This window comes from Bos mutus, chromosome 10, assembly GCF_027580195.1.
Source record: "Bos mutus isolate GX-2022 chromosome 10, NWIPB_WYAK_1.1, whole genome shotgun sequence".
NCBI lineage: Eukaryota > Metazoa > Chordata > Mammalia > Artiodactyla > Bovidae > Bos > Bos mutus.
This window is the reverse complement of record NC_091626.1, coordinates 85,539,381-85,551,572: the sequence shown is the minus strand read 5'-3', so window position 1 is coordinate 85,551,572 and position 12,192 is coordinate 85,539,381. Positions and strand designations below refer to the sequence as shown.

General features: G+C 39.8%; 1 protein-coding gene across 9 annotated transcripts in view; it reads right to left on the bottom strand.

Moving 5' to 3' along the window:
- EML5 (EMAP like 5) overlaps nucleotides 1–12,192 on the bottom strand; it is a 158,190-nt gene that overhangs the window by 13,833 nt on the left and 132,165 nt on the right. For 5 of the 9 annotated variants that reach the window (XM_070378383.1, XM_070378385.1, XM_070378386.1 and 2 more), the window contains 3 exons: nucleotides 11,513–11,533; nucleotides 2,670–2,843; nucleotides 868–1,076 (listed from right to left, as the gene is read on the bottom strand). In XM_070378383.1, the coding sequence (XP_070234484.1) occupies nucleotides 868–1,076; nucleotides 2,670–2,843; nucleotides 11,513–11,533 (404 nt within the window). Of the gene's footprint in view, nucleotides 1–867; nucleotides 1,077–2,669; nucleotides 2,923–11,512; nucleotides 11,534–12,192 lie in introns of those variants that run through there. The other 4 variants (XM_070378384.1, XM_070378389.1, XM_070378390.1 and 1 more) reach the window with 4 other exon arrangements.

Sequence of the window (12,192 nt, the reverse complement as noted above, 5' to 3'; positions counted from 1 at the left end):
ATGTGAAGAAAGTTAATGTATATGGGCATAATAATGTCAAGCATTTGAGTGTGTACATTTTTCATCCAGAAAGGAAATTACTGGTCTTGTATTAAGAAACTCCATGATATTTAGCTGAAGTTTGACATGGCATACGAGCATTTTCAGTGGTGGTTTTCCTCAAAAATGTAAGTTTTAAAATTTCAGAATTATACTTTTCTTCCTTCAAGTATTACACACCCAACATAAATACGTAAAGAAAACCAACTTAGGTTTTTGATGCACCAAAGGATTGAAAAAGCCTGGCCAGGACAAGATATTAAAGGAAAGACAAGTGTCTTGTAAACCTGAAGTCCAAGTGGCATGGGGGGTGGGGAAGAGACGGCCCTGGCAGCACCCTTCCTAGGAAGCCAGGGCAGGGCTGTGCTTGCGCTGGTGAGACACAGGTCCCGAGCACTTCCAACCTCAGGATAAGCAGTGAGTTAAGATGACAGGAAGCACAGGAAATCCTAAACCAAGCACCCTCTTAAACACTGGAAAGTCATATGTCACAATATGTCTTTTATTCTGACAAATTATTAGGGCCTCGGAGACGTAGGGTGACAGAAAGTTAAGGCCAGCTTTTGGGAATGGCCACGGCCCAAGGACTCAAGTCTCCATTGTAACCTTTCTCCCTCGTTCACTTTCTTTCCCACTCCCTGACTCCTCAAAGTATCAGAACTGGAAAGATGAAATACAGGCAGGACCGGGACACAGGCTAGAATTAGTGGACTACAGTGCCATACACCCCACGTTCGTGTGGCTCATCTATCTAAGGCGAGAAAATCCCCAACAGTCCAGTCTGGGTAATTCACAGCTACACGACCACAGGCAATTGAAGAGACATACTGCACCAAACGCAACAGCAAGCATGGTCTGCATCCGCGCGTCCTCCAGAGTGCTCAGGAGCCCCTTCTTGCTAAGAAGAGCTCTTCCTGCCAGGGTCCAGAACTTGACGTGCTTTACTCCCACAGAGACAAACTGGGAGTCTGAATCTGGTCGGAATTCAGCCACAAAAATACGCTGGTTGTGACCAGCTCTGCTGGCAATTTTGGCACCTAAGAAAAAAGATACAACAGAATTTTCCAGGTGAGTATAAGAACTAAGTTGATTTTTTTATAGGATTAAGCAGTTATTGAAAACATACAGTTCAAAAAACAAATGCTTATGGAAAGAAAGTGCAGGGAATTCCCCAGCAGTCCAGCAGTTAGGACTCGGTGCGTTCATTGCCAAGGGCCCAGGTTCAGTCTCTGGTGGGAGAGCTAAGATTCCACAAGCCTCGTGGTGCAGCATCCACCCCCTGCCCCCTACACACACACACACACACACACACACACACACGGGCCTGTCCCTTGCACTGCTATCTAGCAATCCTGCGCAGACGATTACTAGTGCCCAGGGTCCTTTTTACACACTTTGCAAGTGATGTAGGATTCAAGGAGAGCTTCATTATAATTTAAGGGGCATTTTAGATTGTAGGAACCATCATCTCTTTTCTTTTCTATGCAACTCCATGAATTTCACTTTTTATTTTTTCACAGTTTGGGTCTTTGTTCTCTCTGCGCCCATCAGGTCATGAGTTCACAGGGAATGGGCTCCCGCAGCTCAGGCTCCTTTCCACTGGTTCTCAGGAAGTGTGCTTCTCTGGGTGGACCAGCTGGAGCTTTGGCTGAACCCAAGTCCCTTTCTCTCTGGCTTCCTTCTTCTGATCATTTTCCTTCAGGCATTTCGGGAAGCTATCTTGGCTGCCAGTGTGTTTAAAATGCTCAATGCACACATTAACTCCCTTGGCAGGGATCCTGCCCCTGTTTGTTCACAATAAAGCCAGACAGCATGCTGGGTTACACTGCAGCCTCTCCCATTGTGCCATGGTGTCGTTTGTGGGGCGTTCCATTTTAAACAGTATCTGTTCCCTTGATGTCTACACTATCACCTTTATCCTGGATTTGCAAGTATGTGGCCAAAGGACCAATGCAGGGCCATGCTTTCTGAGAGCCAGAGAACACGCATTAGGGGCTGCTCCTCTTGCCCTTCGTGCTGGTCACTCTGGCGAACTGCTGGAAGATGGCAGTTCTGGCTGAAAGGTGCATTTCACTTTTTTAACAGCTCTGTAACAGCAAAGTTCTGTGTGCAGTGTGTTACAGTGGATTAACAGCATAGTTATGTGTGCAGTGTATTACAGTGGATTAACAGCAAAGTTCTGTGTGCAGTGTGTTACAGTGGATTAACAGCAAAGTTCTGTGTGCAGTGTGTTACAGTGGATTAACAGCAAAGTTCTGTGTGCAGTGTGTTACAGTGGATTACTTTATGGCGCTTCCATGATCACTTACAACAGAATTCATTTCCATTCTTCAGTAAGATACCTTATAACCAACCAAATAATAACTACAAGACCCTTTTATGCACAATTTCTTACTGAAAGGAGAGAGCAGTGAATCATTTTTAATATTAGTAACTCATTAATTTATGCTTTGTTTGCAGTTTCACTGGGTTTTTAAAGTGGAACCCACCTACAACAGCTTTGTATGTGTACTGAGTAGGGCTGTAATGAATAATGGTTTCAATCAAGAAGTTAATACAAATATGAAATAGAAAATTCATTTCACCCTATATTTATTTATTTATTTAAATTACAAAGAGAAAAATCCTACCTTCTTGCCATCTCCAAATGGTAACTGTATGCTCTGGGTCTAGCCCCACAGAGAGCAGGAGTTTCCCAGTAGCACTGAAACTCACTGAACACACCCCCTTTGAATGGTAGCATCTTAGGATGGACAAAGTCTGCTTGTTCACGGCATCCCAGATGTGAATAGATGGAGCTGTGGCTAAACAAAGACAGCATCCAACAGCTGTGATACACCTGTTACAGACGTTTCCATTGCTAAGGCTGACGCATACTTATGTCTGAAACACGGAAAAATACATACCAAAGGACTGTATACTTAATAAAAAATAACTCAAAACTAAGACTAAATTTAAAAAAAAGGAAAGAAAAAGGAGAGACAGGGAGAAAAATACAGACTACTTCCTCAGGCTATAGTCTAACTGCACTTTTGAGAAAACAGATTTTAGACAAACAAATTAGGCAATCACAACTCTAAACAACTTTTCAAAAAAAAGCGTGTTCTAGACACATGTTAAGTCTTTGTATAATTATGTATATTATGGAGAAATATACAAACATTACACAATAATTAAATACCAAGATATATTTAGTACTTATGTTATATGAAGAAGAGACTGAAAGTGAATACAAATTGAGAAAGGCAATAGGTAGGAAATCACATGACTAGATCACAAAGGAAATTTTCAACCGAATAGACATACATCTGGTAAAAGCTAAGTACATATCACTCTATAAGACGGTATTTTTTTTTAAAAAAACAGGATTTTATGGGAGAAATACTACTGCTTATCCTTTTAAAATTATACTTTTTTTTTTTTTGTAGCATTTTTACTGGCTAAATATAAATTAATTTATATTTAATATATAAATATATATATTTATAATATATAAATAACTGGCTAATATAAAAAGATTTTGAATTTTCTAAGTTAAAAAACCATAGTTTTGAACTGTTCTTTTTTCATGAATTGTACCCTATAAAAAGAAACAGATTTATGTTCAGTCTCAGAACACAAGTACTTTTAGTAAAATAATTAATACATGAAAGTGCATTTGCTTCAAATTATAAATCTACAAATATTGCAAAAATAGAGAAACAGTACATCTTGACAAGCTGTCTTAAATCACTTGATGCAGAAAGAAATTCTAGTCTCTAAAGAAAACAGTCTGATAAATTTAGACTATATTTTACACCATCTACAATTTATAGTATACAATGACAAATTAAAGCTGACAGTTATTCAAACAAGGTTATAATATATTAACCCAGGGAGTTAAATTTTAGTATCATTAAGTAAAAATTATTCAAAGATTTATGCAACTGTAAAAAAATAAAACCACCATGGAAATAGACATAAAAATTTACCACATAATAGAGCATTTATGTGTGAAAAATTGATCACAATAATTTAAGCACTGGACTAAAATTAGTACATTCCTCATTCAATAAAAGTGAAAGGATATGAGGAATTGGTAAACTTAATTCAGTAAGAAATGCTAGATGATTTATACATGCACACACACACACATATACTGGAGATCATTCTATAATTTTTTGCCAGTGACAAATATTAAACAGGTCTTCTGTAATACAGAAATGCTTTTATATCTATAAAAAGAAACTCTGGGCAATCCATACACTGTATTTGTCTAAATGTGATGATGTAGCTAATGGATTTTTAAGAAAGAACACTCAATATTCTCCAAATTTAATATTTCATAAATTACAAAGCAAGTAACTTTCAGTAAACTGAATTCCCGAACATTTCAAAGTTGTATTAAAAAAATCAAATGAGATGGTAAGAACTTATACCAAGAATTCACGTCTTAAAACATATAGGTCTGACTATGTTATGAGACTGTTACACACTTAGAGTGCTCTAAACGTACATCAGTAGCAATATTTAGGACTTAAATTACTGGACATTCTCAAGGTCTACCTTACAAAAGGTTAAATTGTGTCGTTTGACTTTCTCCTGTAATTTGAAAGTGGTCATGCCTGAAGCTGGAGTAGCTGAGATCCTACTCCTGCTTCTGCCCTTCCTGAGGTCGCCAGAGAGGCACGTCTCATGGATTTGGCGTGTGACCAGGGACATCTCGTCCTTTCCAATCCCTGCCTCTGGGCGGTTCTGTGTTCCTGTGGACTCAGGCTCAGAGAAGTTAAGTGCCTTGCCCTGGGTCCCACACTGCGGTGTGGCAGAGCCAGCCTCTAGAGGCGCATGCTGTCAGCGCCTAGCTGCCACATTGACTTTCTCGGGAGAATCAACCCTACCAACGATTAGTAACCATTCTTCACTCTCCATCTCCAGGACACAGATGCCACAGGGTCCCTCTCTCTCTTAAGTAACTTTATTAGTTTATTTACGGCTGTGCTGGGTCCTCGTGGCTGCACAGCGCCTCTCTAGCTGCGGAGCATGGGCTTCTTGCTGTGGGGTCCTCTCTAGCTGCGGAGCACGGGCTCTTTGCTGCGGGGGCCTCTCTAGCTGCGGAGCACGGTCTCTAGGCTGCGCAGAGCTCCAGGCCCTTCAGCAGCGGAGGCACGTGGGCTCAAGAGTTGCGGCTCCTGGGCTCCAGGGCACAGGCTCAGGAGTTGTGGCGCCTGGGTTTACGTGCTCCGTGGCCTGTGGGATGTTCCCGGACCAGGAGTCGAACCTGTGTCTCTTGCATCAGCAGGTGGATTCTTTACTATGGAGCCACCAAGGGAGCCCATAAGGGTCTCTTAAAATTACAAATGGATTTCATAAGAATCAACGTTTTAAAGGATTTTTTTTTTTCATCCCCTAGTTTGCCTTGATGCAGCATAGTAAACAGTGCATTTTAAAAACAAGATTTTAATATGGACCATTAAGTGTACCAATGGCTGAGACGGTAAAAAGCATCTGCCTACAATGCAGGAGACCTGGGTTTGATCCCTGGGTCGGGAAGATCCCCTGGAGGAGGAAATGGCAACCCACTCCAGTATTCTTGCCTGGAGAATCCCATGGATGGAGGAGCCTGGCGGGCTACAGTCCACGGGGTTGCAAAGAGTCGGACACGACTGAGCGACTTCACTTCTTCTATACTGGACATCACCACTGACGTTGGACCCAGCACTCCTTCCTCCCTTCTTAATAAAGCTCTGATTTTATTCAGGAATCCATGCCTCCCTCATGCAAATACAAGCAATTCAGGGCAAAGACACTGCGTAGTCAACTTAATAGTCTACGCCCATTGTGGTAAGACCTCCACACATCCTACAATCCTTCTCGTCCCATCCCCTCACCCCCTGACATCAGTGATTCAGTTCAAGTCTTTGCTCACATCTTAAAATGACTTACTCAGGCTAAAAGGCAGTACTAATTTTATTATTATTTTTTAAAATATTCATTTATTTGGCTGCACTGGGTCTTAGTTGCAACATGTGGGATCTAGTTCCTTAACCAGGGCTCAATCCTGGGCTCTCTGCATTGGGAGTGAGCGGTCTTAGCCACTGGGCCACCCAGGGAAGACCCAGGGAGCACTGATTTTAGGTCGTGGTTTTGAAAATGGATTTTATTCTCTTTCCCACTTGATGAAAAGGCAAGGAAACATATAACTCCAACCCTTCTATAACACAAACACAGCCTCGTGGGTGAAGCCAATGCTGTGGATGGCAGAGGGGAAGGGCCGGGAAGCACACTGGGGCTCCTGAATCAGCAAAGGCAGGTGGGCGCCCTCCCTCTGCACTCCAGGGCAATGATCAGTTTCCTTCTTTTCGGTCATGAGAGGGTCCGTGGAAGACCACTAAGTCATGTAATGAACTGCCTATAGGGATAAACAGGGACCTATTCCAGTCAGAGCTCTCTCTCCTTGACTTGCCTTAAGGATCTCAAGTGTCAGATTCTTACCTCCTTACACAGTCTTAGGTGGGCTGAAAACACTCTGCCAGAGACAAAAGATGTTCCCTTAGGGTCTACTCAAAACACAACTATTGTACTCAGATGGTAATTAGACCATACCCTCTCTAATACACACGTTTATTCTCCCACATTCCAAAGTGAGACTTTTGAAACTTCTCCCACTACCTCAGCACCGCCTCACCCTCAGATGATGAAATATCAACAGAAGCATCAGAGAGGATCTTCCTTATTTTCCCACCTCCAAACCTACCAGTTTTCCTGCATTTGAACCTACACTCCCTTCATTCCTAATGACTGCAGATAATTTCTTCCTGCCCAACTCTCTCTCCCAAAGTATTGCGCTATCTCATTTAGCCAGCTGCTCAAGCAAGAAATTAAGTTACTCTCTATTCCTTGCTTTCCATCATGCCCTCAATCCACTCTATCAGAAAGACTGCTGGATCTACCGCTAAAATCTAAGCCATCTTTGCCTAGTTCTATTTTCACTCCTACCACCCTGGTTTAAAATGTCTTTTGCTTGAACTACTGCAAGAGCCTCCCAATTTTCTGGAGGCTCTTTCCTCTCTGTATTCTTAGTAGTGCAGAGAGTGATGTACTCAGAGTGTAAATTAGATCACATAAACTCCCTTGCCTACAACTCTCTGGTGATGGACTCTGTACTTAGTAGGAATGCAAACTCCTCTCTATGACCTGCAAAGCCCCACGTGACTGACCCAACCTCTTTCAAAGTTCATCTCAGAGGCCTTACTCCAGTCACACTAACTTTCCTGTTTCTTGATTCAGCTTTAGGGCCTCCACAGCAAAAAGTTAACACAAGCAGGACTGAACTCACCATCACTAGAATGGCCTGCTTGCCAGCGTGTAAGAACCTGACTTGTGAAATGTTTCCTGTGTTGATAAGGCCATTCTGTCCATCTGGGGCACCGAGCACCCGCCTTCTGCTGGGAGCATGCTGTTTCAGTCGTTGCGGCTCTATGTCTATGCGATCAGCCCCCAATAACGAATCTTGGTCTCTGAGTCTTCAGGGGGCTGCCCTGGGCGGAAGCTGGTAGAAGCAGGTTGTGTGTGACCCCCGGAGCAGTGCTTTGAAAGAGACACAGACCCAGGACCACCATGCCTTGATCCTCTAGGACCTCTGAAGGTGTGGGTGGTCTAGGAGTCTGAAACCAGGCCTGAGTCTGGAGCCCCCAGACCGCCCTGTGGCCGTCACTGTTTAGTACCATTTTTGGCCTAGCTAGGTCTTACCACTTCTGAAAAACCACTGCTTTGTTGCTATCACCCTGTTGTTTTTTTATCATGTTGATCACCGTCTTAGATCATGCTGTTTTTAAAAATGTACTTATTTATTGCCTGTCTCCCTCTAGAGTAGGACTCAGCAAACTGTTACTGTAAAAGAGACAAAATTGAAGATATTATGCAGGTTCTTATGTAATATAAGAAAACAATTTTCTTTTGTGGAAAACAAATTTCCACAAAATTTTTATTGATGAAATTCACTGAGTGAAAATTTTTATAATATTGATCTACTAATGCGAATTAATTTTCTGAGGGGGAATATTAATTCACTTAAGTGGGGTTCAAAGTCAATGTTCTTTATTTTTTTAAAAAAATTACAAATGTTCATCTGTTAATGATGACCTATAATGATTTTCAATTCTGACAATGTCTCACAGATAGGTACTGTCAAATATGAATATCAATCCATAAGCAAATGATTTTAACTGAATATGTTAATCACTTGGAAGGCATTCAGAAAACTGTATTAGAGTTCTGGCCTGATGTTTGTCTTTTTAGCATGTATTATATTGCAGAATAATAACTATAGATTGAACATTAGGTGGAAGTTCCTCAACTGTACAGTTAAACAGATTTTTTAAATATGGCAATTTTCTTTACACTTGTATCAAGATCTAAAAAAAATGCTGCTGGAACTGAAATTTGAGCCCAGAAAATATATTTGCTGCAAATTTGTGTGGGAAAGGAATCTGGTGTCTTGTCTTAATCTCTGACAGACGAGACACACACAGCGCAGTTTGGCATGACTCGTGGCTCAGAGGTCAGTTGTCTCCACGTGCCCTTCCTGCAGCGTGAGTCTCACGTATAAGCACTGTAATTTCAACGTATGTGACTGTGATTGTAGTTTCCTGGTAACTTCAGGTTGAATCATTAAGAAACATTAACAAATCTGCAGCAAAAACTAATTTCCAAAGCCATTCAGTTTTCCATAATAGAGACTGAGGGCAGTTAGTCTCAGAAAAATTTCAGTCCTGGCTCTGAGTGACGGAAATTGCAAAGAACAACAACAACAAAATGTTACGACTGCTAAACCACTAAACTGCTGTGGTAGGGCGAGTCCAGACATTCACCTTCTATTTCTGACAGAAATTAATAACTGATGATGGTTAAGGCTATGAGAGCAAATAAAGTTAACTGCTGACTCTCAAAAACAAAATACGGAGGTTCAATTATACATGATAGATTGAAATATTTTTCACAAAGCAGCTGCTGAGGAATAACACAGTGAATAAACCATAGGCTTCAAGTGCCTTTAAAGTTTATAAGCCTTGTAAATTTTACAAACTATCCTCTTTTCTGCTCTAGCTCCACACATATTTTTACCACCCTCAGTTCTAGTACATCTTCACAGATTCTACTTCAGGTTGTACTGAATTGATGTTTTCTTAAGTTATTTGAAAATATTATCTTTTCAAGTTGTTCCATGGAGACCATTTATAGAGGCAAACTGTCACTTAAAAGTCAGCACTGATTCCTCCAGTAAACAACTGGCAACACCTGTCAACCTATCAAGAACCAAGGGAAACCACTCAGAATCACCCGCCCCCTTTTTTGCCTGTTTTTAGTGACTACTGATGTTCGCAAAACCCTCAACTGTTTTAGCAATGGTTCTTGGCAAAAGATCTTAAACAAGTTTACTTTCTCTGGACACTCATTCATTGTAGTCAAACATGACTTAATTAAGCCAGCAATAAACAGCCTGTCTTAATTAGCGAACAAATGAGTCATTCAGAACCTTACTTAGGTTTTAGCCACATTTTATTTTTATTTTTTGAAGAAACTCTGTTGTGATGAGATATTGTGTTTTTTAAATAATTTTTTTAAATTTTATTTATTTATTTTTTGGCCACACCACACTGCATGCGGGATCCTAGCTCCCTGACCCGGGACTGGACCCAAGCCGCCTGTGGTGGAAGCCTGGAGTCCCAGGCACTGGGCCACCAGGGAAGTCTCAAGATACTGTTTTAAAGTTCCTAATTTTTCTGATTTTTGCTTTCCTATGACCTGGGGATATTGCAACAAAGTCAGTATGGAAATGTTGACATATACTGTATTCTTTCAGCACAGCTACAGTATCACTGCATAAAAAGTACAATGTTTTACCATCTCATTTGACAACAAAATCCACACTTAACTGTGCCTTTATAGTTTGACATTCAGTCTATTTTTCCTTTCCCCTCTCTTGTTTTGCCATGATAGATATGCCATGGTTAAAAAAACCAAATGGCAGCAATGTGGATACACCTAGAGAATGTTGTATTCAGTGAGATAAGTCAGATAAGACAAATACTGTGCGATATCACTCATATGTAGACTCTAAAACACAACCCACATGAACGCATATGCAAACCAGAAACAGACGCACGGATGCAGAAAACGAACTAGTGGCGACCTAAGGAGAGAGGGAAGCAGCTGGGGCAGATGAGGGGTAGGAGATTAAGAGATACAAACTGTTTTGTACAAAGTAGGTAAGGATATATTGTATAGCACAGGGGAATTGTAGCCATTATCTTATAGTAGCTTTTAGTGGTATGTAAGCTATAGAAATTGAATCACAATGTTGTATACCTGAAAGTTACATGATGCTGTACACCAACTAGACTTCAACAACAACAAAATGTTGTGGAATACAGCAATACATGTAGCACTCAAAACCTGTCAAGCTTTAAAACAGAACCACTGCGATCTGTAGTGTGCCAAGCTGCACGGGAAAGCAACGAGTGTTAAAACAGTCTCTGCTGCAACCCTGCCATGAGGGCACCATAGCTGCCGTGGCCAGTACGTGACTGAACAGGCAGGGCCGTGCCAGAAACCTTATCTGTGGACACTGAAATCTGAATTCCATACACTTCTCATGTTTTCTGAAATTTTACTCCTTCTTTGATATTTTCCAACTATTTTAATGACTAAAAACTATACTCAGGCGGTGAGCAGATCTGGCCCACGGGTTCTAAGTCTGCTAACCTCTGCTCTTGGGTGTAGCCCAAGAGAGCAAGGCCATTGTCTGCTGTGCTGAATACATTTGTGGTTAAATAGTCAAATCACAAAATCATGCTTTATCCTGGAGGAGAAGGAAATGGATACAAATCACTGGGAAATGTTTTTTTATCAGACTGTTAATACTTACTACATTATATGAACTGAAATTGAGTTGAAAAAGCCTAGCTATTATAATATCTAAAAACAACTGACATACATTTGTTCATCTAAGAGCTTTGTAACTTCACAAAGTCATGGTCAAATTCAATAATAAAAAGTTATTTTCAAATCTTTAAATGTTCTGTTGATCTAACATATGCAATAATTTTGATGATTATATAAAAATAGTAATTGAAAATTTTTTATTTCTAGGCAATAAAATGTACTGATTCATACTTAAGATCAAATTTTAGCCCCACCATTATTCCTACCAGATATATGATTATGGCAAGTTAATACCTACTATGGAGAATTCTTGTGACGACTAAATAGGTAATACAAGTAAAGTGCTTACAACAATTCTGAGCATACTAAGAAAGTAAAAATTCAGTTAAAAAAAATTACTGTAGATTGGGCTCAGTATCATGACATTAAAATGATGTATTCTTGACTTTTAAAAAACCCAAAATAGTTCAGCTATCTTATTACTCTGTAAAAATGTAGGCTATCACTACTTAACAGTATGAGTAAAGTAGAAAGTGATAGGTTTCCTTACCTGACATGTCTGCCGAATCACCTACAATGGAAAAGCAGCAGAGAAACAATGATCCAGAAACAGCATAAACACCATATGCAAAACTTATAAAAACTCAACTACCAGAAGATAATTTTAAATGGTTTAAATAATTGTGTCATATATAAAATTACGTAAAATTGAGTTATACTGTAAGTGAAGCCACTAATTTCAATTATATATGCATATTAGTATTATATGCATATGACCTTTCAATCTTTAGATCAGTATTTTCTTTAGTGAGTTACATGAAATTATAAAAACACTTAAAATAGTACTGATATGGTTTAAAATTGATATGAGTTTATTTTGGTTTACAAATGCCCTGCTAATAGATCCTTCGGGCTTTCATGTAGCTCTACTTGAAGGGAAGAATCAGATCTAAATCACCTGAAAGAAATGATGGTAAAAGCTGGCATGTAACTCAAGGAAAGGAAGGCTCTTAATTCAGGCCACAAACTAACCCCTTTCTTATTTTTTTAACTAAACATTTTCTGAGTAAAAGACTGCCAAAAGAGAAAATATGAAATTCATTGTATTTACAGTAGAAATATTTATTAATCAAAATTTTAGAGTCAATAATCTTTAGCAAGAAAGAAAGCAGAAAAATTTAGAAACCTTTTTTAGATAGACGATTGTTCTCTGCTTTATTAGAACTTTAT